This window comes from Suncus etruscus, chromosome 15 (genome assembly GCF_024139225.1).
Source record: "Suncus etruscus isolate mSunEtr1 chromosome 15, mSunEtr1.pri.cur, whole genome shotgun sequence".
NCBI lineage: Eukaryota > Metazoa > Chordata > Mammalia > Eulipotyphla > Soricidae > Suncus > Suncus etruscus.
The window spans coordinates 13,369,134-13,393,872 of NC_064862.1; the positions used below are offsets into that span (position 1 = coordinate 13,369,134).

The window sequence follows — 24,739 nt, forward strand, 5'->3', positions numbered from 1 at the left end:
TATGCAGTCCAGAATTTATAGATCTGAAACAAATTTGGTAGCTTGTTAGTTGGATAAAGTCAAGTTGCAGAGCTCAACCATTTCTGTTGGAGGGTATAGGATTCCTTTTTTATTGGGGAGGGGCACACCCGGTGAGGCTAAGGGATTACTACTGGCTATACCCTCAGAAATCGCTCCTGGCTTGGGGGACCAAATGGAACGCTGGGGTATTGAACTGCGGTTTGTCCTAGGTTTGCACATGCAAGGCAAACACCTTACTGCTTGTGCCACCTCTCTGGCCCTGGCAACTCACTTTTATTTTATTTAGTTATTTATTTTTGTTTTTTTGGCCACACTGGTGACACTAGGGGTTACTCCTGGCTTTGCGCTCAGAAATCACTCCTGGCTTGGGGGATCATATGGGATGTTGGGGATTGAACCACTGTCTGTCCTAGGTGAGCGTGTGCAAGGCAAATGCCCTACTACTTGCACCACCTCTCTGGCCCCTAGGATTCTTTTTTTTTTTTTTTTAAGTTAGTGTCCTTGGTTGTTTTGTGGTGAATTTCAGAAATATTGACCCCACTGTTTTCCTGTGAGGGATTTTTGTGTCAAAAAATTCAAACATTGATTGATGATATCATCTGCCATTTTGGAATCCCTTTTAAACTTTTTACTCTGGACTTTTTCTTCCCATTTTCTCCACATCTGAAATCTTTTTTTTTTTTTTGGTTTTTGGGCCACACCCGTTTGACGCTCAGGGGTTACTCCTGGCTATGTGCTCAGAAATCGCCCCTGGCTTGGGGGGACCATATGGGACGCCGGGGGATCGAACCGCGGTCCGTTCCTTGGTAGCGCTTACAAGGCAGACACCTTATCTCTAGCGCCACCTTCCCGGCCCCCACATCTGAAATTTTAATTGAACACCTAGACTGGCTGACATCAGTACCTATAATATTTATTAAAAATCTTTTATTCCTCCCTATATTTTCTACCACCCTCTTTTTTCCAAATTGCTATTATCTAGGTGGGGAGATTTATGAAAGTCTTTCAGTGGTAGATATTTAAGAAGTTAAGACTGTTAGCCCAGTCATATGATTATTTGTGTTCCAGGACTTGGTGAGCTTCTACAATTTATAAATTGTAGAAAGCAGATAGTAATGCAATTGATTATTGTCTATCAAAATTAAAATAGGAATGCAATTGATTACTGCCCTGGGAAATAATTTCTTTTGCATCTATTATAGATTTAATCCAACACTTCACTTTATATAAACATGTGACTTTTAATCCTCCTTAATCCAAATGTAATCTTATTGGGTACACTCAATAACTGATGAGTTAAAGTTCGACACAGATTAGTATCACACAAATAATTTAAAACCTTACCTGTCTTATCAAATTATTTCTGAAATCATAGATCACTGTATAGTTTGCCAACTTATTCCTTTATTTTATTTTATTTTATTTTATTTTACCTTCTTATCTGCTTCTTTTCATTTTACACAGAATAGCTGGAATAAAGTGTACTCTGAATTCCTTCTTTTCTTCTGTAGAATCTTCTCATTGGCTGATAATTATTTTCTCATCTTCATCTCCCAACTTCTTCAAAATTTATTGTATTTCACTAGTACCTACTTTCTCCACCCTGCAGACCTTCCCAGGGCTTTTCTACATGTTCCTCCTTTTGTGTGTGTGTGTGTGTGTGTGTGTGTGTGAGTATGCATGCAAGAAACTGTGTTTCTTCCTTCTTTTTGAACATAATTGAAACTTTCCCCAAGATAAATCTGAGTTCCTAAGTGGGTAGATAATTTTTATGATGTAATCAGTCTTTTAAAGGATACTTTATTTTTATTTATTTATTTTTGGTTTTGGGGTCACACCCAGTGGTGCTCAGGAGTTACTACTGGCTCTGTGCTCAGAAGTCACTCCTGGAAGGTTCTGAGGACCAGATGGGATGCCATGATTCGAACCACCTTCTGTCCTGTGTTGGTCATATGCAAATCCAACACCTTACTGCTGTGCTATCACTTCGGTCCTATAGGAATGATATTTTAAGAGATTAGTTACAGTTAGAGATTTTTGCTGCTTTTGTTCACAAAGATATACAAATGCAGCTACACAATATTTTTCTATTTACTTTATTAGCATTATTTTGTAAATGATTAGTTAAGAGCTGGGGAATTAAAACACTTATTCCTGGATGTGCTAGTTATTAATTTATGACCTCAGGCACAATTATTAACTACTTTTTTCTGGTCACTTGATTTTTATTCCTTTAACTGTGAACCACACTTGATCATAATTATCAGTCTCATATTGCCAAGAAATATTGAGACATTGTTGTGAAACTTTATAAGAGAGGTGAGAATTACTTGAGAATGCTAAATTAAAACCCAGTTAAGTATCCCCAACTTGTGGTATCCCTCTTCTGTCCTATACATATATCTTAAAAAAGAAATGGCTATTTAAGCCCATTGAAATCTATTGTCTGGTGGGTAAGCCTGGAGGATTTGGTTCCTTCTATGTGGAAGACTCTTGGTGTATTAATGGGCTGGTATCCCAAGGGAGACTTAAAAAAGGTCTTGCTTCACTGCCAAGAAATGTGTTCTGACTTTAAACCTGCATTTTTATTGGCTGATGTTTGGAACCTCTCTTCTCACAAAATTGAGAAATACAAATTGCAGAAGCTCTTTTATCAGTTTGGTGCAAATGATTCTAAAAAAAAAAAAGCACCATATAAAGGTAAGGTGATGAAGGCACACAATTTAGCAAAATTTAGTTTTGGAAGGAATCTCCTTTTCCCTTTACAAGGAGCCAGAGCAATAGCACAGTGGATAGGGCATTTGCCTTGCACGAGGCTGACCCAGGTTTGATCCCTGGTCTTCTATACGGTTCCCAAAGCCTGATAGGAGTGATTTCTGAGTGCAGAGCCAGAAATAACTCCTTAGCTCCTCTACATGTGGCCCAAAAACAAAACAAAACACTCAAAACAAAGAAAGATAAAAATAAATCAAGTTTTTATATAAGTGCAATCCATGCCTAAAATTTAATAAATTTAACATAAGAAGGAAGTCTATGAAACTTAAAAAAATTAAATTTTAGTGCCAAGAGCCATTAAAATATAATCCCTTTGGAGACAGTGGGACTTGTTTGTTGTTTGTTTTTTGGGGGGAAGTTGATACTCTGAAAAGAGGAGTGGGAAAAGACATGTTTGATTTGTGGAGAAAATGAAAATAGACTGCAGATGCTCAACTATCATGCAGTATTGTGGAAAAGACTCAACAAGCTTCCATGTTAGGTGATAAGTAGGATTCACACTGGAGATTTGGGCTTTAAAAATAACAGACCGACTTTATGGTGGCTTCATTTTCATGGGCATGTAGATGACATTCCACTCACTGTTCTGGGTGTCAAAATCATTTTGGTGCTTCTTTCCTGGGAGCTTCAATTTATACCTGTCCACTGGTACCTGTGAAAAGTCAACAATAATAGAGAGGTTTTGGTTACATTTATATATGTTAACTTGGTCTTGTTATTTGTTTTTATCTCCCTTTGATTTTTGGTTACATATGTAATACAAAATTATTTTCACCTGATTACCATTAGTAAAATGAAGTATTATTTGATATGTGTGTTAGATATGTATGAATATTCAAATACATAAATGAATTTTATTAAATTTATTAATATTCATAAAATTTGTTTATATATAAGAGAAAGAGTGAGAGAGAGAGAGAGAGAGAGGAGTCTTTGTACTTGACGACCAATTTGGGACTGATTTGTGAGGAGATGACTTTTTGTCCTTTATCCGCCTTACGTTTTTCCATTTGCCCCATGTGAACGCACTGCTCCATCTGTAGATATGGAACTTGATTGGTTACAGAGATGGGAGGACATTAGCTAATGTTATCCGGAGCTATAAAGAGAAGTTTGTTGAGAGAGAGAAAGAGAGAGAAGCTCTGAGAGAGAGGGGAGAGAGAAAAAAAGAGGGTGGAAAGAGAAAAAGAGAGACAGACAGATTGACTGACTGATTGTTAGCCCTCGATGGACTTTGAATACACTGAATCCATTTTCAGCTTTCTTGTACTGAGGAACATTTCAGCTACACTTTTTACAGGTAAACTTAGGCTCTAGTCAGTCATGAAGGGAACCAGATGTGGGGAGGTAGGGGCAAAATTGGACTCATTTCGCTTTATCATCTGTTGGTGCAACAACAAAAAAAATCCTACCAAAAAAGAACAACAAAAAAAATCCTACCAAAAAAGACCTGTGTTCAACATAGAATTTAATAAATGGAAAAATACAACGTATTATCAAGCCTGCAACTTATATTTAGTACACCCAAGGCCATTGGTGAAAGATTAGAGTATCTGGACAGAATTGCACACCCCTCTTGAGTAAAGCAGAAGAAAGAATGATGAGTTCTGGTTTCCTGGAGAGACAAATTGATGCTCCATATGTGGGTTTCTTATCTACCTCCTGAGTTAATTTGGAGCTTTTGGTTAATGCACATGGAAAACTGGAGCCTGGGTTTATCCAATTCCTGGCATTGGATAAAGTTGGTATGTTAGATTTTTAAGAAGAGATACCCTAAGGAGAAGGAAGAGACTGTGCAGTTACCTGTCCTTTATTCAACACAATGCGACTTAACCTTTACATCTTCATTAACAATGCTGTTCCTAATGCCTTGTCCTGATGAGAGGTGGCATTCTTTAAACATTTTCAATGCCTTGCTGCTCTGCATATTTTAGGTGACCCGGGTTTATTGAATCTTCCTGCAGACCTCACCTGAATGTTTGTCCAGGGAGTATGCAGATGACCTTGCCTAGGCTGCCAGGTGTGTGACCCTACACATGGTTGCTGACCCCTCTACTCCCATGTTATTTGTCAATTACTTTTCTTATCAAAAGGGAGGTTAAACATTCAAGTGCAAGCCATAAGACTTTGAGTCTTTGGAGGACATTTGACTTAGTTTGTGTCTCATAGTATTGTAATCTTTTTAAAGTATGTGCGCATTCACTGATTTGATTCTAGGGCGAAGGCTGTGTAAATCACAGTTCTGAGTTAATGTGGTGCTTTCTGATGCTCAGACCATCTGTTTCTCTTTCCTTCTCACCCTCCTTTCTTCTAATCAACCTTCTAAATGGAATCATTCTCACTTCTTGTAAAGAATGTATGTATCATCATAATACTGAGTAATCTTTTATTTTGAGTAGTTTTGTGTGTATATATATATATATATATATATATATATATATATATATATATATATATATATATCAACTTCTTTGTTCTATGTAAACAATCTCTGAAAACAGAGTTGAATTTTGTTATCTAAGGGTGATAGCTGTGAGAAAGTCCTATAAATAGTGCTGGAAAGACATTGATATTTCAATGAACTATTCTTATGGCAACACTGGGCTTCTAAAATTATCAACATTTACACTCTTTTTTTCCCCTGGGTTTTGGGTCACACCCAGAGATGCTCAGGGGTTACTCCTGTCCCTGCTCTCAGAAATCATTTCTGGAAGTACTCGGGTGAATATATGGGATGCTGGGGACAAACATGGTCTGTCCTGTGTGAGGCAACCTAGTGTACTGTCTCTCCTGCATCTCTTTTCAATCACTGCTACTTCAATTATTAATGATTTAAAAAATCTTAAGTTAAATTAAAGAAATAAAGAGGGCCTTTTCCTGATCTCTATGCATTTATAATGAGGTCAGAGTGCTGCACTCATGAGTTCTCTCAGTGACCTTACCACACCTTGCTGGATTTGCTCTGTGAAGGGTTCAGAGACCTCGTTAGGCATTTCAGAGCATCATTTGACTTTCATTCTTTAGTCCTAAACAGTTCTCTTTTTATCCCTTCACCATACAGGTAATTTAAAGGAGAAAATATAGTTTGTGTTAATACTGAAATTTGGTGTTCAGACATTAAAAATACTGGTCTTAAAATATCAAGTGATAATAAAATAATTGCTTATTTTATTTTAAATTTAAAAATAACCAACATTTTGCCAAAAACAGTCTAGAAAAAAGGAAAAGAGACTATGAAAGTAAAAACATATAATAGGATTTCATCACTTTATAAGATGCTGAGTTATATTTAACTAATCAAGGTATTGGATTCATCTCGGTTTATTCTGGCAATGGAAATGCATTGGATATGTTTTATATACTTTCTATTCACATATCCCTCCTTTCTTCCTCTCTCTCTCATACACACATAGAATAAACAGCGGGGATTGTAGTCACTGAACTGAGACTTAAATCCTGTTTTGATCACAGTATGGCACAGCTAAGGTATAAATTCGGTGTCAAAGGGTTCCCAATTATTTGTTTGTAATATATAATCATTAGTTGGGATTTAGCATTTTAAAGCTATTACCTTTTCACTCTTCTCATTATCCACAGTTATAATTTGATTCTTTCTGACAGAATTAGGTAACTCACAGCAGAGATAGATTCTATCTCTGTTCTGTTTGTTGCTTGGTGAAGATTTGGCAGGACCATGCTATTTCCTAGTTCTTAATGGCCTCAGCAAGGGTGTAGGCTCCTCCTCTGTTTAAATCAATTTAGATCTGAATGCCTTGAAGGCAAGGACTGTATTTATCAGCTTCAGACTATCCTTGGCAGCAAAGTACACTGTCCAGAGGAGGTGCGACTAGCCTTCTGAATGGAAAATCCAAGCCCCAGTTAGATCTGGTTGATTTCTTGTTGGCACAAAGAATTAGCATTTTATCTTTTTGAATAGCAGTTTTTAAATTTCCCTTTCTTGTTCAGCCTTTTGCAGATTTAATTTTTTATGGTGCTGCTGGAAAACCTGAATTGTTTTTGGGAACACTTAAGACTTGTATATTTATTTATGCATATTAGATTAGAGAAGGTGGTGGCAAGATCATGTAGTACCGTACTTGGGAGTTTAGATAGGTAAGTGCCTGTAATGGTAGTTCATTAAGGGAAAGGGAGGACATTCTATAATGTAGATCAGAAAGTTGGTTATTCTAGAAATTTTATTAATAATACCTCAAACACATGGTGCTTGAGGTACCATTTGTGACCATGGATTGAACTCAGACCACCAGCATCTAAACCATGAACTCTAGTCCTTTGTACTATCTCCCTTTTCTCTATTTTAGTACTCATGCAGAAGCAAAGAAATCTGTAGGTTTAGTGTTAACAGTTGTGGACTTGAGCCAGAGCAAAGGTGATTGGGGAGAGAGTAGTAGCCTTTGCAATGTGTTTTCAAATGGTAGAATTGACAGTGCTAGTGGTGGATTAAAGAGTGGAAAATTTTGGTTTGAGTTCTTTTGTTTGAATGAGTATATGTTTGTTGACATTCTGCAGTCTATTTCTCTCTGTTCCTCTCTATCTCTCTCTCCTGATCTCTTTATGCAGTTTATTCCTTAGATGACTCATTGTTGATTGTTCTTACATTTCACCCGTATGTACTGTGCCCTGTGCAGATTGTTAATTGGTTATTCTGAGCTCTGGTGGTATGCCTGTAGACAGATTTGTTTATCTGGCACACTGTTTCAGGAAATTACAAGCATCAGGAGATTACACATGTAAATTCAGATTTCCATCTTCCTTTGGAAAAACCAGAAGTCCTGCCAGCTGTAGGCTTGAATTCCCACATGGCCACTGTTGGCTGAAAGCCAGCTCGAACTCTTGCGTGGAACCTTGCAAGCTGGTATTTCTCCAATGTGATCATGCCTCATTCCATCAAATTAGCTGCATTCCACATGTGCATGTGAGGAGATACCACATCTGCCCTTGTACAGACCCTGGCTTCTCTTGGATTGCGATGACTTATGTTTACTTATGACCTCTGCCACTTTTAAATCCCGAGCTTTAATGTCCCTGCTACAGGGACCTCTCTTGTCAACATTCTGGAGTTAGAGCTGTTTTTTGGACTATGCACACAGGTTCAGGGAAAGGTCCTCAAACAAGGATGGGAGGAAGGCATTCATGTCTAGTTACGTAAGGGCTGTTACACTTGGACTATCTTGACTCATCATATTGGCCTTTTTAGATATTTTTTTTGGGGAGGGCTATACCTGGTGGTGCTCAGAACTGCACCCAGCTCTCTGTTTAGGGATTATTCTTGGTGTGGCTTAGGGATCATATGCAGCCTCAGAGATTGAACCCAGATTGACCATATTAAGGCCTTATGCCCTATACCAGGGGTCTCAAACTCAGTTTACCTGGGGGCCACAGGAGACAAAGTTGGGATGAGGCAGGGCCACATAAGGGAGGAATTCTACTGAGAACAAAGAATAGGGAGAAAATACAAAGAATTGCCATGCTGAGCCACCAGAAAGTACCTAAGGAATATTGTTATTTTTATTATTTTTAAGCCAAAATAGCACATGGGACAAAATCTCTCTTTGTATCTCTGTCTCTCCCTTTCACTCTTTATCTCCCATACACACACACCTGCTTAATAAAAAATAAAGTCCACTTCCCTGAAAAATAACAAATTCTCAAAATAAAAGAAAAGTATCATTATATAGAAATGGTGGAGAAAGGTGAACACTGGTGGTGAGAATGGCCCTAATTCACTGTCACTAAGCCCCTGAAATACAACAGTGAAAGAATTGTAATGCACAATAGCCCAAATAAAAAATTTAAGAAAAAGAAGATAATAACTTAAGAGGACATAGTGATGCTTCTACTTTTAATATAATGTGCTTTATGTCTTTTGGGTGTTTTAATTAAACATCATAATTCAATTATTCGATCTTTATAGTAATCTATTAAAAAGAGGTTAAGTGTTTGAGTTAGATTTACTAAACAAGGGTTCAAGCCATGGTTTCCCATTTTCTGTGTGTGCAGTCAGTTGTACAAAGTCAGTATATCACACAAACGGGAAACGATTTACCTGTGAATGGGGTTGACTTCTCTAGTATCAGACACTGGATTGTGTTAATCAGTAGAAATTGAAGCTATTTTGCAGTCAGAGTTGAGAGTTTAGGAATTCTATAAATACTGTCATTCAACATACTTAAGTGACAGCAGACTTAGACACAGAGCTCAAGTGTCTCAACATTCAGAAATTAATAGCTAGAAAGATAAACCTGGCCTTGAGAGCTGAAAGTGATGATGAAGTGACCACTCCAACTTGGAGTCTGCTAACCATGCAGAACATGGAATTATATGGGGGTCTAGGTGGTGGAAATGTTGCACTTGTAAAGGGGGCTGTTCTTTTTATGAATGAAGCCAACTGCAATCATACTTGTAATCATGTTGCTTAAATAAAATATTTAAAAAAACTGAACTCAAGTCATTGATTTGCTCAAATGGAATTACATATATTACATATGCATATATCTATGCATACATAGATATTTATATGTATAAAATGGAATGCTGGGCTGCACTCATCACTGGTTCCCTTTTTCTTTTGTAGAGTGGAAAACCACCCATCAATGACATGTTCACAGACCTCAAAGATGGAAGAAAACTACTGGATCTTTTAGAAGGCCTCACAGGGACACCTCTGGTGAGTTGAATCATCTTTTCAATTAGGCAATCACTTTGCTCTCATCATAACAACCCCTCTGGGCTACTTACTATGTCAAGACTGAACTAGGCACATTTCATAAAAATATTTAATGCTGAGAAATGTGGTAATGATTAAATATTAGGCAGCTTTATTTACTTCTTCATTTTGCTCTAATTTTTTTGTTTTTTGGTTTGTTTTTGGGTCATACCTGGAAACTCTCAGGGGTTATTCCTGGCTGTGAGCTCAGAAATTGCTCCTGGCTCGGGAACCATATGGGACACTGAGATTCAAACCTCCTTTCATCTTGGATCTGCTGAGTGCAAGGCAAATGCCCTAAAGCTGTGCTATTGCTCCATTCCCAGCTCTAAGTTATTTTTTAATCCCAGAGTGTCACTAAAATATCTTAAGGGACCTTTCTCAAAATATTTTTAATTCTTTGATAGAAAAATATTTAAGCTTTCTTGAGTGCAATTTTTTGATCCAAAGTAAAATTACTTCAAGTATTTTCTGCTAGTTCAGTGTAAAATTAAAAAGAACTGCTCTATAAAGTGGAATTCAGTATATATATATATATATATTGTATTTGCATATATAACTATATATCATATATATTAAATTCATATAGGGACAGGGTGCCTAGACAGTGCTTAGGGTCTCTTCTGAAGATCCAGGGTCAACTGGGATGGGAATTTGATGAGCCTGGAATTTGATGCTGCCCAGGCCCTGTAGTGCTGAGGATAGTCAGGTCACTGCAGTGGCAATGGGGGCCTCAAAGACCATGTCTGGGCCCCAGTCTGCTTCGAGACCATGGGATTTTGGGAATAAAATTTGGATAAGGCATGGAACCAATGAACAATCTTCCACTTCCAGGGGAATAATATATCTTTTTTTTTTCTTGGTTTTTGGGCCACACCCGTTTGACGCTCAGGGGTTACTCCTGGCTATGTGCTCAGAAATCGCCCCTGGCTTGGGGGTACCATATGGGACGCCGGGGGATCGAACCGGTGTGTCCTACACTAGCGCTTGCAAGGCAGACACCTTACCTCTAGCGCCACCTTCCCGGCCCTGGGAATAATATATCTTAATACTAGGGAACAGAGATGTATTTATTCAAATAATGTTTAAATTTTTTGCTTATCTATTTATGTGTTTAGTTTGGTTTTGGGCCCACACCCAGCTGGACTTAGTACTTATTTCTTGTTCTCTGCTCAGGGATCACTCCCAGCAGGACTCTGAAGATCCTATGCTATGCTAGGAATTGAACCAGGGTCAGTTGTATGCAAGACAAGCACCTTAGCAACTATGCTTCTATTAAACAGTTGTTTTAAAAAACTGTGTTAATTATTAGATTTTCTTCCCTAGACTTTTTCTATTATCTGTAGGGTCTTTCCCCTCACTGTCCCCACTTTACATATATCTCTCTAAGGAAGTCTCTGCACACTTTAGCACAAGAGATAGAATTCTTGTAGAAATTTTGGCACAGTCCTGCAGATGAATGTTTTTCATGCCAAGTGTAGGATTTTGCCCTCTAGGTGATTGGTGGGAGCCTGTTGGAAAGGCTGATCTTCTCAGATAAGATTCTCTGTTTTGTGAGGCTGAAGAAAGCCACCCTGTTCAGCTTTCCCCAGGTAGCAATTTATGCCAATCCCTTGGACTTTGGGTTAGCATCTGACAGTTCTTTCTTGCATCCACACTATGGAGTATGGTGAAATTTTCAATCCCTTTGTATCCAGACTCATTTAAATGAAGGAAGCTTTGTCTTTGGAGTATTGGTACCCTAACTTCTTTGTACAAGAGCATCACCAGGAAAAGTCTTTACAAGATTCCAAACCAAGGGACTCAAGAGAAAAGAGAGAGAACATATTCAATTAGTTGTATGGTATAAAGATGTCTCAGGTTTGATTTTCATCAGCACAAGGTCTCTAGAGCACATGCTGAAAGACCCTGAGCATTGCTGTGTGTGGTTCAACCTCTCTGCTCCTTCCAAAAATCAGTCTGCTCCCCAGACTCATTAACTCATAACTTTTTGTTTATCTACTTACTTTGGAAGGTGATGAGGCTGGGCCAAATTGGACTGTGCTTAGGACTGGTGGTGCTTGTGGCATCATCAGTGGTGCCAGGGATCAAATTGGAGTCTGTTCTATACAAGGCAAGAGCCTTCATCTTTGTACTATCTCTCTTGCCCAAGTCAGTTTTAGGATGAAATCAAATGCAGACATTGACACTTTGCCCAGCTCTCTAGGAGATGCCAAGGGAAATTCAGGAATCATTATCTTCAGATGCTAGTAGTGGAATATATGCATAATGGCAACATTAGCCTTCAAGATGGCCAGAGAAGCTGGCCAGGCTTTTGGCACAGAGTGATCTGGATGCTGTGCTGCTATTTATGTGTCATTAGTGTTTGCTGGCAGCATGGAAAAGGACTGAGTCTGATGCAATGTTGCTTTTTGTTTTCTAGCCAAGGGAACGTGGGTCTACAAGGGTCCATGCTTTGAATAATGTCAACAGAGTGCTCCAGGTTTTACATCAGAACAATGTAAGTTTTTTTTTTTTAACTGCCACTAGGATTATTTCTTGTGATTAGGATTATTTCTTGTGAAACCAGGGCCTGCTCTGTACAATGTTATTGTGTGATTTGGAAAATCATTTTTCTATGGGAAGTACTGAACTTTGTGAGTAAATGAATAATAGTGATTCTGGTGACTTTTATAACCTCTAAGGAAGTTTTGCAAACTGCACTATAAACAATAAAGTTTGACATTGTGGTTGACTTGATTGTCCGAATGAAATTTCTTTTAACATCCTATTATAATGCTTACCAAATGGACTTCTGTAGATAAGTTATCTTAAAAGTCTACTTTTCTTTATAATAGGTGGATTTAGTGAACATAGGTGGAACCGATATCGTTGATGGAAATCACAAACTGACTTTGGGATTACTTTGGAGCATCATCTTGCACTGGCAGGTGAGGACAGTTTTCATCAGTTCTTCCAAAGAGCAAGTGTATCATTTGTGCATTTGTTTCTTAGGCAGGGCTGCCATTGCAGAGTTCCACAAACTGTGAGTCTTCCAGCACAGAAAATGATTTTCTCACAATTTTGTAGCCTGAAAATCTGAGCTCAGTAGGATTGATTACCTCCTTCTGAGGTCTTTCTCCTGTGTTTCTGGGTGAACACCATCTCCTGAGATCATGTGGTCCTGTGTGGGTGGGTATCTGTCCCTGAACTCACCTCTTCTACTAAGAAACTGTCATTATTGTCTTAAGGGCAAAGCCATATCATTTCATTTGTCTTGATCTTGTTTATTTATTTGCCAGGGATGAGAAAACTAACTACCTAGTCTTCTTTAGGGAACTTGGGAGTCACTGCTGGTGGCATTTGGCCATTGGGGTCAGCCCACTCAATATAATAATATGAGCTTAGTCCCTGCAATTTTGAGGACCACTAGGGCCACACCATTGTTTCTCAGGGACCTTCTGGGTTCCACTCAGTGGCACTCAAGGAATCTTGTGGTATCAGGTCTTGAACCACCCTTGCCACAGTCAAAGCATAGCTATCTCCCCTGTTCCTTTAATTGCCTCTTACATTTTAAAAATTGTCATTATTTTATTTTTGGTCCACATTCAGTGGTGCACAGGGCTTATTCCTGCACTGTGCTCAGGGATTATTCCCGATGGGAATTGTGGTATTGTATGGGATACTGAGCATCAAACCTTGGTCTGCGATGCGCAAAAGCAAGATTTCTACCTACTGTATTATCACACCAACCCTTAATTGCCTTTTTTTTTGAGTAAAATGTTTTTTATTTTAGTCTTATAATAACAAATTATTTTGTTGGGTATGCAAGCTTAGGTTTTATTTAGAAGAGATATTACCGTTTTAAAATTTTCTTTGCATCAATTTAAAAATCAAGGGCTAGAGCTTTAGTGCAAGTGTTAAGGTGTCTGTCTTGCATGCACTAACCTAGGGCGGACCATGGTTCGATCCCCTGGTGTCCTATATGGCCCCCCAAGCCAGGAGTGATTTCTAAGTGCATAGTCAGGAGTAACCCCTGAGTGTCACCAGGTGTGGCCCAAAAAACAAAACAAAAAAAAATTCAAATGTAAATCTAACTACATTTTTCTGCAGGTTATTGGCTTTTCTCTTTTGAATGCTTTACTTAAGTTTACGCTGTGCATAGATTTCTAGTTATCTTACAGATTTTCTGATTATATAAGAATTGGTTCATTTTAGTAATGGTAGAAAATTATTGCCTATTATCTTTTTAAAATATAGCCATGTACCACTTTGTGCACTGTGGAGGAATGTTAGATAGAACTTCAACATAGCATTTTAGGGAGTTACACAATTTGACTCATAATAATTTGGAATTGGAGACCAATAGTCTTTAAAAATATTGTATTAAAAATTAACATCTGGGGCCAAAGAGAGAGTACAGAGGGCATGGTACTTACTTTGTTTATTGTTGACCTGAATTTGATCCCTGCCACCCCATAGGATCATCCTAGTAGGGCCAGCAGTGAACTGTGAGTGAAGAGCCAGGAGTAAGTTCTAAGAACTACCAGGTCTGGGCTCTAAGACAAAATGAATATATAAATGATATCATAAAGACACAAAAAAATTCAGATAATTAAACAATTACTGAATCTTTAGTTCAGATTCTACAATTGTTTTTTTTTTTTTTTTTTTTTGGTTTTTGGGCCACACCCAGTAACGCTCAGGGGTTACTCCTGGCTATGTGCTCAGAAGTTGCTCCTGGCTTGGGGGACCATATGGGACACCGGGGGATCGAACCGCGGTCCGTCCAAGGTTAGCGCAGGCAAGGCAGGCACCTTACCTTTAGCGCCACCGCCCGGCCCCAAGATTCTACAATTGTTAACAGTTGTATATGTTCCTATTCCTTTCTTCCTGAGGAGCTTGTATGTGTATTCTAAGGAGAAAATACATAACTTTTTAAATGCAAGGGATCTCTTAAAAAACTCTACTATTGTTTTAATATGTAAAATATATTATGAATATTGGTAATACTATTAATCATTATACAATATAATTATATGTAAAATATAAGTATTAACATCAGGTAGATAATATCAAAACTCTGCAATTACCTAATTTACAGACATTTGGAAGATTCTGTCATTTGCCCCAATTATATTTTGTACAGATAAAGAAAATACTAGATCAGACACTTAATATGGAATTCGGTATTTTTTGTATTTTATAATATTGATATTTGAAAAATTACTGGGAAGTTGTTTTCTTTAATTTTTTTGTTTAGTTTGTTTGTTTTCCAGCAACACCCCAAGTGTTTAGGGTTTTCTCCTGGCTGTGTACTCAAGAGACACTCCTGGTGGAACTCAGGGGACCATGTAGGTGTCCAGGAAAAGACCTTGGTCGAATGCCTGCAAAGCAAGGGTGTCTTCCCTGCTGTATTTCTATGGCACTTAGAAAGTATTTTCCTGTGAACGTTGATTAACAATTCTTCATAATTAGATCAGGTCATTCATTTTGGCAAGAAAACAATAAAAACCATGCTGAGGTCTTAAAGCACTGTATCAGGAGGCATGTGCTATCTATTTTTTTTTTTTTGGCAGTGTTAACTTTAAGTGTTTGGATAAATACACAGTAGTGTACATTACTGAAATGTATCTTGTGGAGATGTACTTTGAGATAGTGTAAATATTGTTGTATATAAGATTTTTAAAATTTATTCATGGAGCAGAAGTGATAACACAGCGGTAGGGTATTTGTCTTGCATGCAGCTGACCTAGGTTGAACCCTGGTTTGATCCCCAGCATCCCATCTGGTCCCCTGAGCCTGCCAGGAGTGACTGCTGGGTGCAGAACCCAGGAGTAATTCCTGAGCATTGCTGGGTGTGGCCCAAGAAAACAAAACTAATGTTAAGAAAATTTAGTCATAGCTTTATTTTGATGCTTGACACAGTGGTATTTCTATTTTATTATTTATTTTTACACATATTAATTCTCTATCATTTTGTAGTTATATATATATTTTCATTTATTTTAGTAAGCTATAATTTTACTTTATCATTGTATATTTTTATTCTACATTGCTTTGTACTGATTTGTATAAGGATCCTATGCTTAAATGTGAATGTGGGGAAGGGAAGTGAGGGGGCTAGGATGAACTCAAGGGCATAGTTTTGAAAAGCATATTCTCCACTACTCAACCTCATTTCTAACCTCTGGCATTCTTTTGATATGTTGATAATTATTGATCATTCTTTGAATAGCTTTCTTAAAAGCCTATACTATAGGGGCTGAAATGTTTGGTGTGGCTCTAACACCTGAGAAGAAAGCAGTACATCTTTCAGAGTCATAGGATAAAATGTTAGATTATAGCTTTCTATATTAAGATTTTTGATGCCTAGCAATTCTTTGATTGTGTAATTAGAATTTTTCCCTTATATTCATACAAAAAAGATATCAAATTTTCTTTCCACTACAATTAGGCCTTTATAAATACGTGGTGTCAAATACATTTTTCGTGACTATGAAAGTAATTAAGTCATGTTCATTGTTATCAAACCTAGTTTGAATATTGCTTAGGATATGGAAAATACTGTAAGTTAGAAAGGTAAGATAAAAATCACTTCTAATTCATAGTGGTGAAAAAATATTTAGTTCTCAAGTGTTTACAGGAGAATCTTGATATAATGTAAAAAATCAGTGACCTGAACCAGAGTAGGTAATTAATGCCATTTTTCTTATTCAAATACTTGATTCTAGTGATTAGTTACAGTGAGGCATGATTTCTCTTCCACAGGTGAAAGATGTCATGAAGGATATCATGTCAGATTTGCAGCAGACCAACAGCGAGAAAATTCTGCTGAGTTGGGTGCGCCAGTCTACCAGACCATACAGTGAGGTCAACGTTCTCAACTTTACCACCAGCTGGACAGATGGACTTGCCTTTAATGCTTTGCTGCATAGTCATAAGTGAGGCATGATTCTATAATATATGAGTCATCAATTTGTTTATTTTCTTTGTCCCTTCCTTTTTACTTATTGTCACTTTCTAACTACCACCACTCTCCTCCCTCCGCCTACTCAACCAAAACCTTAAGGATTATTACAGCAGAAATCTACCTGCCCAGTTTTTATTTCTAAAAGAAATTAAGTGCTCCAGTTTAATAGAAAATAGAATATAAAGCAGAAATACCCTGTAAAATACTTCACAAAGTTCAGTACTACTCAAATACACTAACCAGTTACCTCCACTAGTGAATTCTTATTGTTACTTTTCATTCTCATACTCAAAGAACTCTATAACTCCAATGTAATCTCCACTAATAATAATTATACCTCTGTAAACAGATTCCAAATATGTAAAAAACTAAAGATCTAAGAAGAGTTAATATAATCCCAGAGAGAGAAAACCAAGTTGGAATATTTCCCAAACAAACCCCTAAATTTTTAGGCTATATTAAGAAAATGGCATATCAGTATATTTATTAAAATAAATTTAAGCTGATCCATATAAAATTATTGATATTTAATGATTTTTATGATCTAATGATAATAGTTTTAGGCCAGCAGGTAAGTCACTTATCTTAGGTCAGCAGGTAAGTGCCATACAGGCACTTGTCTTGTATGCAGTGGCCTCAAATTTCATCTCTGACATTGCATATGGTTCAATGAGCACCTCTAGGAGTGATCCCTAAGCACAGAGCCAGGAATAAGCCCTGAGTATACTGTGTATAGATCCAATATGGAAAAAAAAGCGGGGGGGGGGGGGGACAGTTTCATGCATTATTTTTTGTTGAATATAATGTAATAAAGAGATCAGTAGTATCCATAATATAAGAAATTCTGGTATAAAATGAGCTTACTAATATATAATATTTATTAATATTACATAGATTAAATTAATATATAATAAATATATATTACAACTAATCCTTAACCCAATTAAATCTTTCCTTACTGTTCCTCAACATTAATTCAGATATATCAGAGAATTAATAATGGAATTAAATTTTTTATGTTTTATTGCCTTGAGTTTTTGTTTCTTGCATATTTTTTGCAGTTGACTTTTCTATGCCTTTTATCTGGAAACTTGCCAGTTTCTTGCACATTTTAATTTTATTTCTGTAGATATTGGAGAAGTATAATGCCCATGCATTACAATAGTTTGATTTCTTCTTTTCTTTATTCCCTTTACTTGTGCCTTGTTATTCAGTGAAATACTGATTTAAATGGGTGATATGAGAGAGAGCAGAATATTTTGTCCTTGATAAAGGAGCAATTGTAATGTTTTATCATAAGATTGATATTTGCAGTAGTCTTTTCTTTGTGCTTTATATCTAAAGAAATTCTTTCCTCCCTACCTCTTTATCATTATAAGGAGGCCTTTGTTCCTATTGGATTATCTGTTTTATCAGAAAACTTGAATTTTAGCCATTTTTTCAATCTATTTCAACAGTTTCAGCAAGTATGTGGGGGCATGTCTTTTAAGTGTTAGTTGCAGTACATCAGAGAACAAAATAGAGCCAAGACTCCACTCCTCTTGATGTTTTTTTCCCATATTAAAAAAAGGCAGAAGAATTAATATAAATGACAAAATATATGAAAGGGCAAATATGCTGAAGCTACATACATCAGGCAAGAGGGGAAGAAGAACCTATCTGTGGAAATCAGATGACACAGTAGTGGTTTGGGAAGTAATAGGAACGATTGTAGAAGTACTGGGAGAAGAAATGCCAGATGTGATTGGGTTAAAGATGCCAGAACATGGGCCGGGCGGTGGCGCTGGAGGTAAGGTGCCTGCCTTACCTGCGCTAGCCTAGGGCGGACCGCGGTTCGATCCCCCGGCGTCCCATATGGTCCCCCAAGAAGCCAGGAGCAACTTCTGAGCGCATAGCCAGGAGTAACCCCTGAGCGTCACAGGGTGTGGCCCAAAAAACCAAAAAAAAAAAAAAAAAAAAAAAAAAAAAAGATGCCAGAACATACAGAAATGACCAAATAGCAAAGGAAATTATTAAATGTTGGTTATGTGAAAGCAAAATAATATCCAGTTTGTGGTTTTAAAATTAGAAATATCAAGATGAAAATGTAACAGTCACGTGCCAGTGATAATACAGGGGGAAGGTGATTCCCTTGCATGCGCTGATCTGGATTCAATCTCCAACATCTCCTATGATCCTCTGAGTAATAGATCCAGGAGTAGTTTCTGAGTTCAGGGTCAAAAGTACCCTCTGGGTGTGACTCAAAAACCAAAAACACAAAAACCAACAAAAAGAAATGGTTGAAGGTGTTAGAATGAAAGGGGAAGTAATTGGAGAAAAATTCTTTTGGGAATCCTTTTCTAGGAATATCCTGTGAATTAAATTAGAACAGAATTTTCTGTTTTTCTTATTTTAGTGTTTTGGTGGGAGAATTAACCCACTAATATTAAATGTGATAATTTATAAATTTACATGAACTTTTGCTACTTAGCTTAGATTTTTTTGATCTCTTTATATTTTTATTTTTGTCTCAAAATGAAAGATTTTTCCTCTTTTTTAATTACCATTTTATAATTTGAAAATATATATCTTTTTTGTTATTTGCCTCATAATTGCAGAACTAGATTGGCACATTTATTCAAAACAAGAACCTATAATATTAACCAAAATATTTAACTAAAACAAGAACTTTATAATATGGCATAATTTATAATATATAATTATAAAACTGTTATTTTACACTTTTGGGTTAAATAATAAACTCTTAAACTGAAAAAATATTAAAAATATTTTAAAAAGTAAGGTATTCAGTTCTAACAATGCCTACTTTGTTTCCTATGTTTCATACTCTTTTTTACTTTGTCATTTCAGACCTGATCTCTTCAGCTGGGATAAAGTTGTCAGAATGTCTCCAGTTGAAAGAATGGAACATGCCTTCAGTGAAGCTCAAACTTATCTGGGAATTGAAAAGCTGTTGGATCCTGAAGGTAATATTGAGTGTTTCATTTTAATTTTCATTTTGCTTTGCATGTTTAAACACTTAGAATATTGTTTCCACCTTTTTAGAAAGAATTATGAGGATTGAGAATATGTTTTTTTCTTTTGAATAAAAGACAAGCTCTTTTATTGCAAGCAAATTATTGATATTTCCTTGCTGAACAATTTGTGGACTCCATTAGATAGAAATTGAATTATGTCATCAGCAACTAGTAGAAGCCAAAATAAGGTTTAAAGTTTTGGGAAATATTTAGATTAACAATTCATTATATATTTTCATCCATTGTTGCACTTTTAAATATGAGTGTCTTATCTAGAATGTGAATGCTGCAGGATTGAACTCTAGACATTTACCCACTACATGAATACAATATATTGTCTTTAATGGTAACTTATTTTATAGTATTTGGGGGAATTTTTAAGAGTCTTTTTTTTTTTTTTTTTTGTTTTTCGGGCCACATCCGTTTGATGCTCAGGGGTTATTCCTGGCTAAGCGCTCAGAAATTGCTCCTGGCTTGGGGGGACCATATGGAACTCCGGGGGATTGAACTGTGGTCCTTCCTTGGCTAGCGCTTGCAAGGCAGACACCTTGCCTCTAGCACCATCTCGCTGGCCCCAAGAGTCAGTTTTTAAAATGGATACTGAACCAAAAATTTAATGATCTTTGCTTTTGTTTTATTTTGATTAAAACTATAATGAGTTTTTATATTGCAAAATTATATAGTATTATTTTTATAGATATGAGAGCAAAGTACCCAAAACAATTCAGCTGACACGAGATAGCAATACTAGATATATAGTTATTTATTTATTTTATTTATTTATTTATTTATTTTTTTTTTTGGTTTTTGGGCCACACCCGGTAATGCTCAGGGGTTACTCCTGGCTATGTGCTCAGAAGTTGCTCCTGGCTTGGGGGACCATATGGGACACCGGGGGATCGAACCGCAGTCCGTCCAAGGCTAGCGCAGGCAAGGCAGGCACCTTACCTTTAGCGCCACCGCCCGGCCCTATTTATTTATTTTTATTCATTCATTCATTCATTCATTTTGGTGCACCATTCCTGGAGGTATTGCAATACCAGGTCAATGCGTGGAATGGACGGAGCAAGCTCCTATTCCATTTTCTAGTGCCCAAAATCCATTTATTATATTGTTGTTGGATAGACAACGTATCAGATATAAGCTGATAAGAACAGATACTACACATGATCTTAGCCAAAAGGCTGAGAAGTGATGATATTTAGTTATTTTATTTTATATCTAGTACCAAGTAGCTCACATATTTTCAGCAGCTCATTAAAGCTGAGATCTCATTTTTTCCTACTTTCAGATGTTGCCGTTCAGCTTCCTGACAAAAAATCTATAATTATGTATTTGACATCTTTGTTTGAGGTGTTACCTCAGCAAGTCACTCTAGATGCCATCCGTGAGGTTGAGACACTCCCAAAGAAATATAAGAGAATGTGAAGAAGGAGAAATCAACATTCAGGTAAATGTTCATCTCAGTGCTAGATTTGCCACATTCATTTTTCTCAGAGGTACTAGAGATGAACTTTCTCAGAGGATTGTTTTTTCTTTTCTTTTTTTTTTTTATCCTATTTTCATTTATTCTTTACTTCCTTTTTTCTAATCTTTATTTTCTAATCTTCCTTCTTTCTTTCCATTCTTCTCTCCCTTTCTTCACTTGTTTCCTACCTTCCCATCTTCTTATGTTCATTCCTTCTTTTCCTTTCCTCTCTCCCTACCTCCTTCATTTCTTCCTTCCTTCTTCATTCTCCCATTTCCTTTCTTTCCTCTGTCCTCACATCCTGCTCCAGATCAACCATGTCCCCCTTTTTTTTCACCATTTCCATGTTTTTTATGGATTGCTTTTTCTTTATGGGCAACATCTTAGTTTTTTAGCTGACTCAGAGGTTCACTTGTTCAGTTGTTCGTATGGGACATACATGACACATGGAACGTGCATGAAATTTGTTATATTATGAGAGCAAATAGATTTAATAGAAAACTATAGATAGGGCTGTAATCTTGATTCAGTTTGACTGGTTTGCAGACCTTCCTTTTTCCCATCACCTGGTCATCATCATTTATCATTGTGAGCCTGTACTGAAAGTTGCCTTTCTCTTACTAGCCTCATTTTCTTTCTTTCCTTCTTTCTTTCTTTCTTTCTTTCTTTCTTTCTTTCTTTCTTTCTTTCTTTTCTCTTTCTTTCTTTCTTTCTTTCTTTCTTTCTTTCTTTCTTTCTTTCTTTCTTTCTTTCTTTCTTTCTTTCTTTCTTTCTTTCTTTCTTTCTTTCTTTCTTCTTTCTTTCTTTTTCTTTCTTTCTTTTTTTTTCTTTCTTTCTTTCTTTCTTTCTTTCTTTCTTTTCTTTCTTTCTTTTTCTTTCTTTCTTTCTTTCTTCTTTCTTTCTTTCTTTCTTTCTTTCTTTCTTTCTTTCTTCTTTCTTTCTTCTTTCTTTCTTTCTTCTTTCTTCTTTCTTTCTTTCTTTCTTTCTTCTTCTTTCTTTCTTTTCTTCTTTCTTTCTTTCTTTCTTTCTTTCTTTCTTTCTTTCTTTTCTTTCTTTCTTTCTTCTTTCTTTCTTTCTTCTTTTTCTTTCTTTCTTTCTTTCTCTCTTTCTTTCTCTCTCTCTTTCTCTCTCTCTCTCCCTCCTCTCTCTCTCTCTCTCCTCTCTCCTCTCCCTCTCCTTCCCTCCCTCCTCCCTCCTCCTCCTCCTTCCTCCTCCTTCCTTCCTCCTTCCTTCCTTCCTTTCCTTCCTTCCTTCCTTCCTTCCTTCCTTCCTTCCTTCCTTCCTTCCTTCCTTCCTTCCTTCCTTCCTTCCTTCCTTCCTTCCTTCCTTCTTTCTTATAACCTCAAAGACTTTTTACTATTATATTTTTACTTGGGGTTTTCATCCTAGAAATTTCATTTCTTCATTTGGGAGCAGTGATTGACAATAGGTTGCTTTCTGGGTTTAAATTTAAAATGGTTTTATTTGTTAGGGAGTAAATGAACTTCTACATATTGTTCTTCTAGAATTATCCTGACTGGGTCAAACAACATTTTATCTTACTCTGTTTTGATCTAACTAGTCCTCCTAATTTATAGTTAATAGTTTAACAGATATTACTTAATAGTTCATTGAAGTCATCAAAGTCATTTGACACAAATTATAAAAATTAATAGATACACATGGATTTCAGAATAAGAAGAAATATATTGCATAGTAGAAGAAAGTACAACTTTTTTTTTTGTCTTTTTTTTTTGTTTGTTTGTTTTTTGTCCATACAGCAATGCTCATGTTTAATCTTTTTGTTTTTGTTTTTGTTTTTGGGACACACCTGGCAGTGCTTAGGGGTCATTCCTGGCTCTTTGATAAAAAATTGCCCCTGGCAGGCCCATGGTACCATGTGAGATGCTGGGAATGGAACCATTGTCCATTCTGGGTTGGCCTCATGCAAGGCAAATGTTACTGCTGTGCTATCTCTCTGACCCCCTCAGGGCTTATTCTTATCTCAGGATCCACTCCTAGTAGCCTCAGAGGATCATTGAACCTAGATTGGCTGTGTACAGGCCAGCAACCTGTACTGTACTATCCCTCAGGTCCAGAAAAAAAAAGAGTTTGAAACTTAATTTCAATCCTGTAACTTTTTGTTGTGCGTTGGTTACTTATGCTTTCAATTAATTTTATTGGAAAAAGCTGGATAACCCCACATCAGAGACATAATGAATTCTGTGTAACTAAAATAATATTAATAATCATTTATTAACTGTTAACTAACTTTATCATGAATTTTCTACCTAATTTGTTTTGTCTTTTTCTCTCATTCTCATTTAACAACTCCATTTTAGGGCCGGAGAGATAGCATGGAGGTAAGGCGTTTGCATTTCATGCACTAGGATGGTGGTTCGAATCCCGGTGTCCCATATGGTCCCCTGTGCCTGCCAGGGGCGATTTCTGAGCATAGAGCCATGAGTAATCCCTGAGTACTGCCTGGTGTGACCCCCCCAAAACAAACAAACAAACAAAAAACAACTCCATTTTAGATATGGAGAAATCAACTCGTGATCATGGTCTTGAATTGGCATAGAATTTTTTTTATTTTTTCAAGATTTAGAGAGTTTATTATTTCACATTTTTTGAGTAGTAGATAGTCATTGTTCTATTGTACTTATTTTAAAAAATAGCAAAAATTAAAAGCTGGAGAGCTAACAGAATGGGTAGGACACTTGCCTTGAACACAGCCAACCTGGTTTGATATCCAGCACCACATGTGGTCCTTTTTCTGGCGGGGGTGGGGTGGGTGGTGGGATTTGGGTCACACTAGCAGTGCTCAGGGGATACTCCTGGCTCTTCACTCAGAAATCACTCCTGACAGGCTCTGGGGACCATATGGGATGTCACCTTCCACCCTGGGTCGGCTGTGTGCAAGGCAAATGCCTACCACTTTGCTATTGCTCCAGTGTTCCTCTTAAACCTATTAAGATATGTTCTCTTAGGGCCTGGAGCTGTGGTGGAAGTGGTAAGGCATTTGCGTTGCAAGTACTAACCTAGGACAGACCTTGATTCTATCCCCCAGTGTCCCGTGTCGTCCCCAAGCCAGGAGCAATTTCTGAGCTTATAGCCAGGAGTAACCTCTGAGCATCAACGGGTGTGCCCCCCCCCAAAAAAAATGTTCCCTGACTAAAGTAAACAGCAGTAAACAATAGGCACTGCCAAGCGTAATCCCAAACTAAAAAACAAAAAAACAGCATAATTTAGGGGCAGGAATATAACTCAGTGATAGAGTACATGCTTTGTATGTATAGGCCACTGGGTTCAACCTCCAGCATCAAAATAACTCTGAACAAACTCTTCACAGAACAATATGATGTGTACAAAAATAAAATGTGACTACTGAGGAAAAGAGGGCAAGAAGCAATGTCTCTAATAATAGTTTTTAGTATGTTTTACTGACCCTCTATTTCAATGGTTCTCAAACTACAGCCCACAGGCCACGTATTGTATTTATTTCCATTTTGTTTCTTCACTTCTTTTTTTTTTTTTTTTTTGGGTTTTTTTTTTTTTTTTTTTTTTTTTGGGTTTTTTTTTTTTTTTTTTTTTTTTTTGGTTTTTGGGCCTCATCCAGCGATGCTCAGGGGTTACTCCTGGCTGTCTGCTCAGAAGTAGCTCCTGGCAGGCACGGGGCACCATATGGGACACCTGGATCCGAACCAACCACCTTTGGTCCTGGATTGGCTGCTTGCAAGGCAAATACCACTGTGCTATCTCTCCGGGCCCTGTTTCTTCACTTCTAAATAAGATATATA

At 37.0% G+C, this 24,739-nt stretch overlaps 1 protein-coding gene and 1 non-coding gene across 2 annotated transcripts in view; one reads left to right on the plus strand and one right to left on the minus strand.

Moving 5' to 3' along the window:
- UTRN (utrophin) overlaps positions 1–24,739 on the plus strand; it is a 576,171-nt gene that overhangs the window by 135,129 nt on the left and 416,303 nt on the right. Inside the window, 7 exon segments of the mRNA XM_049789386.1 lie at positions 9,392–9,484; positions 11,946–12,023; positions 12,361–12,453; positions 16,274–16,446; positions 19,326–19,441; positions 20,784–20,910; positions 20,912–20,942. Coding sequence (XP_049645343.1) covers positions 9,392–9,484; positions 11,946–12,023; positions 12,361–12,453; positions 16,274–16,446; positions 19,326–19,441; positions 20,784–20,910; positions 20,912–20,942 — 711 coding nt within the window.
- Positions 20,499–20,688, minus strand: LOC126031486 (U2 spliceosomal RNA). The gene has a single exon (XR_007503344.1). It is a non-coding gene; the product is annotated as a U2 spliceosomal RNA (small nuclear RNA).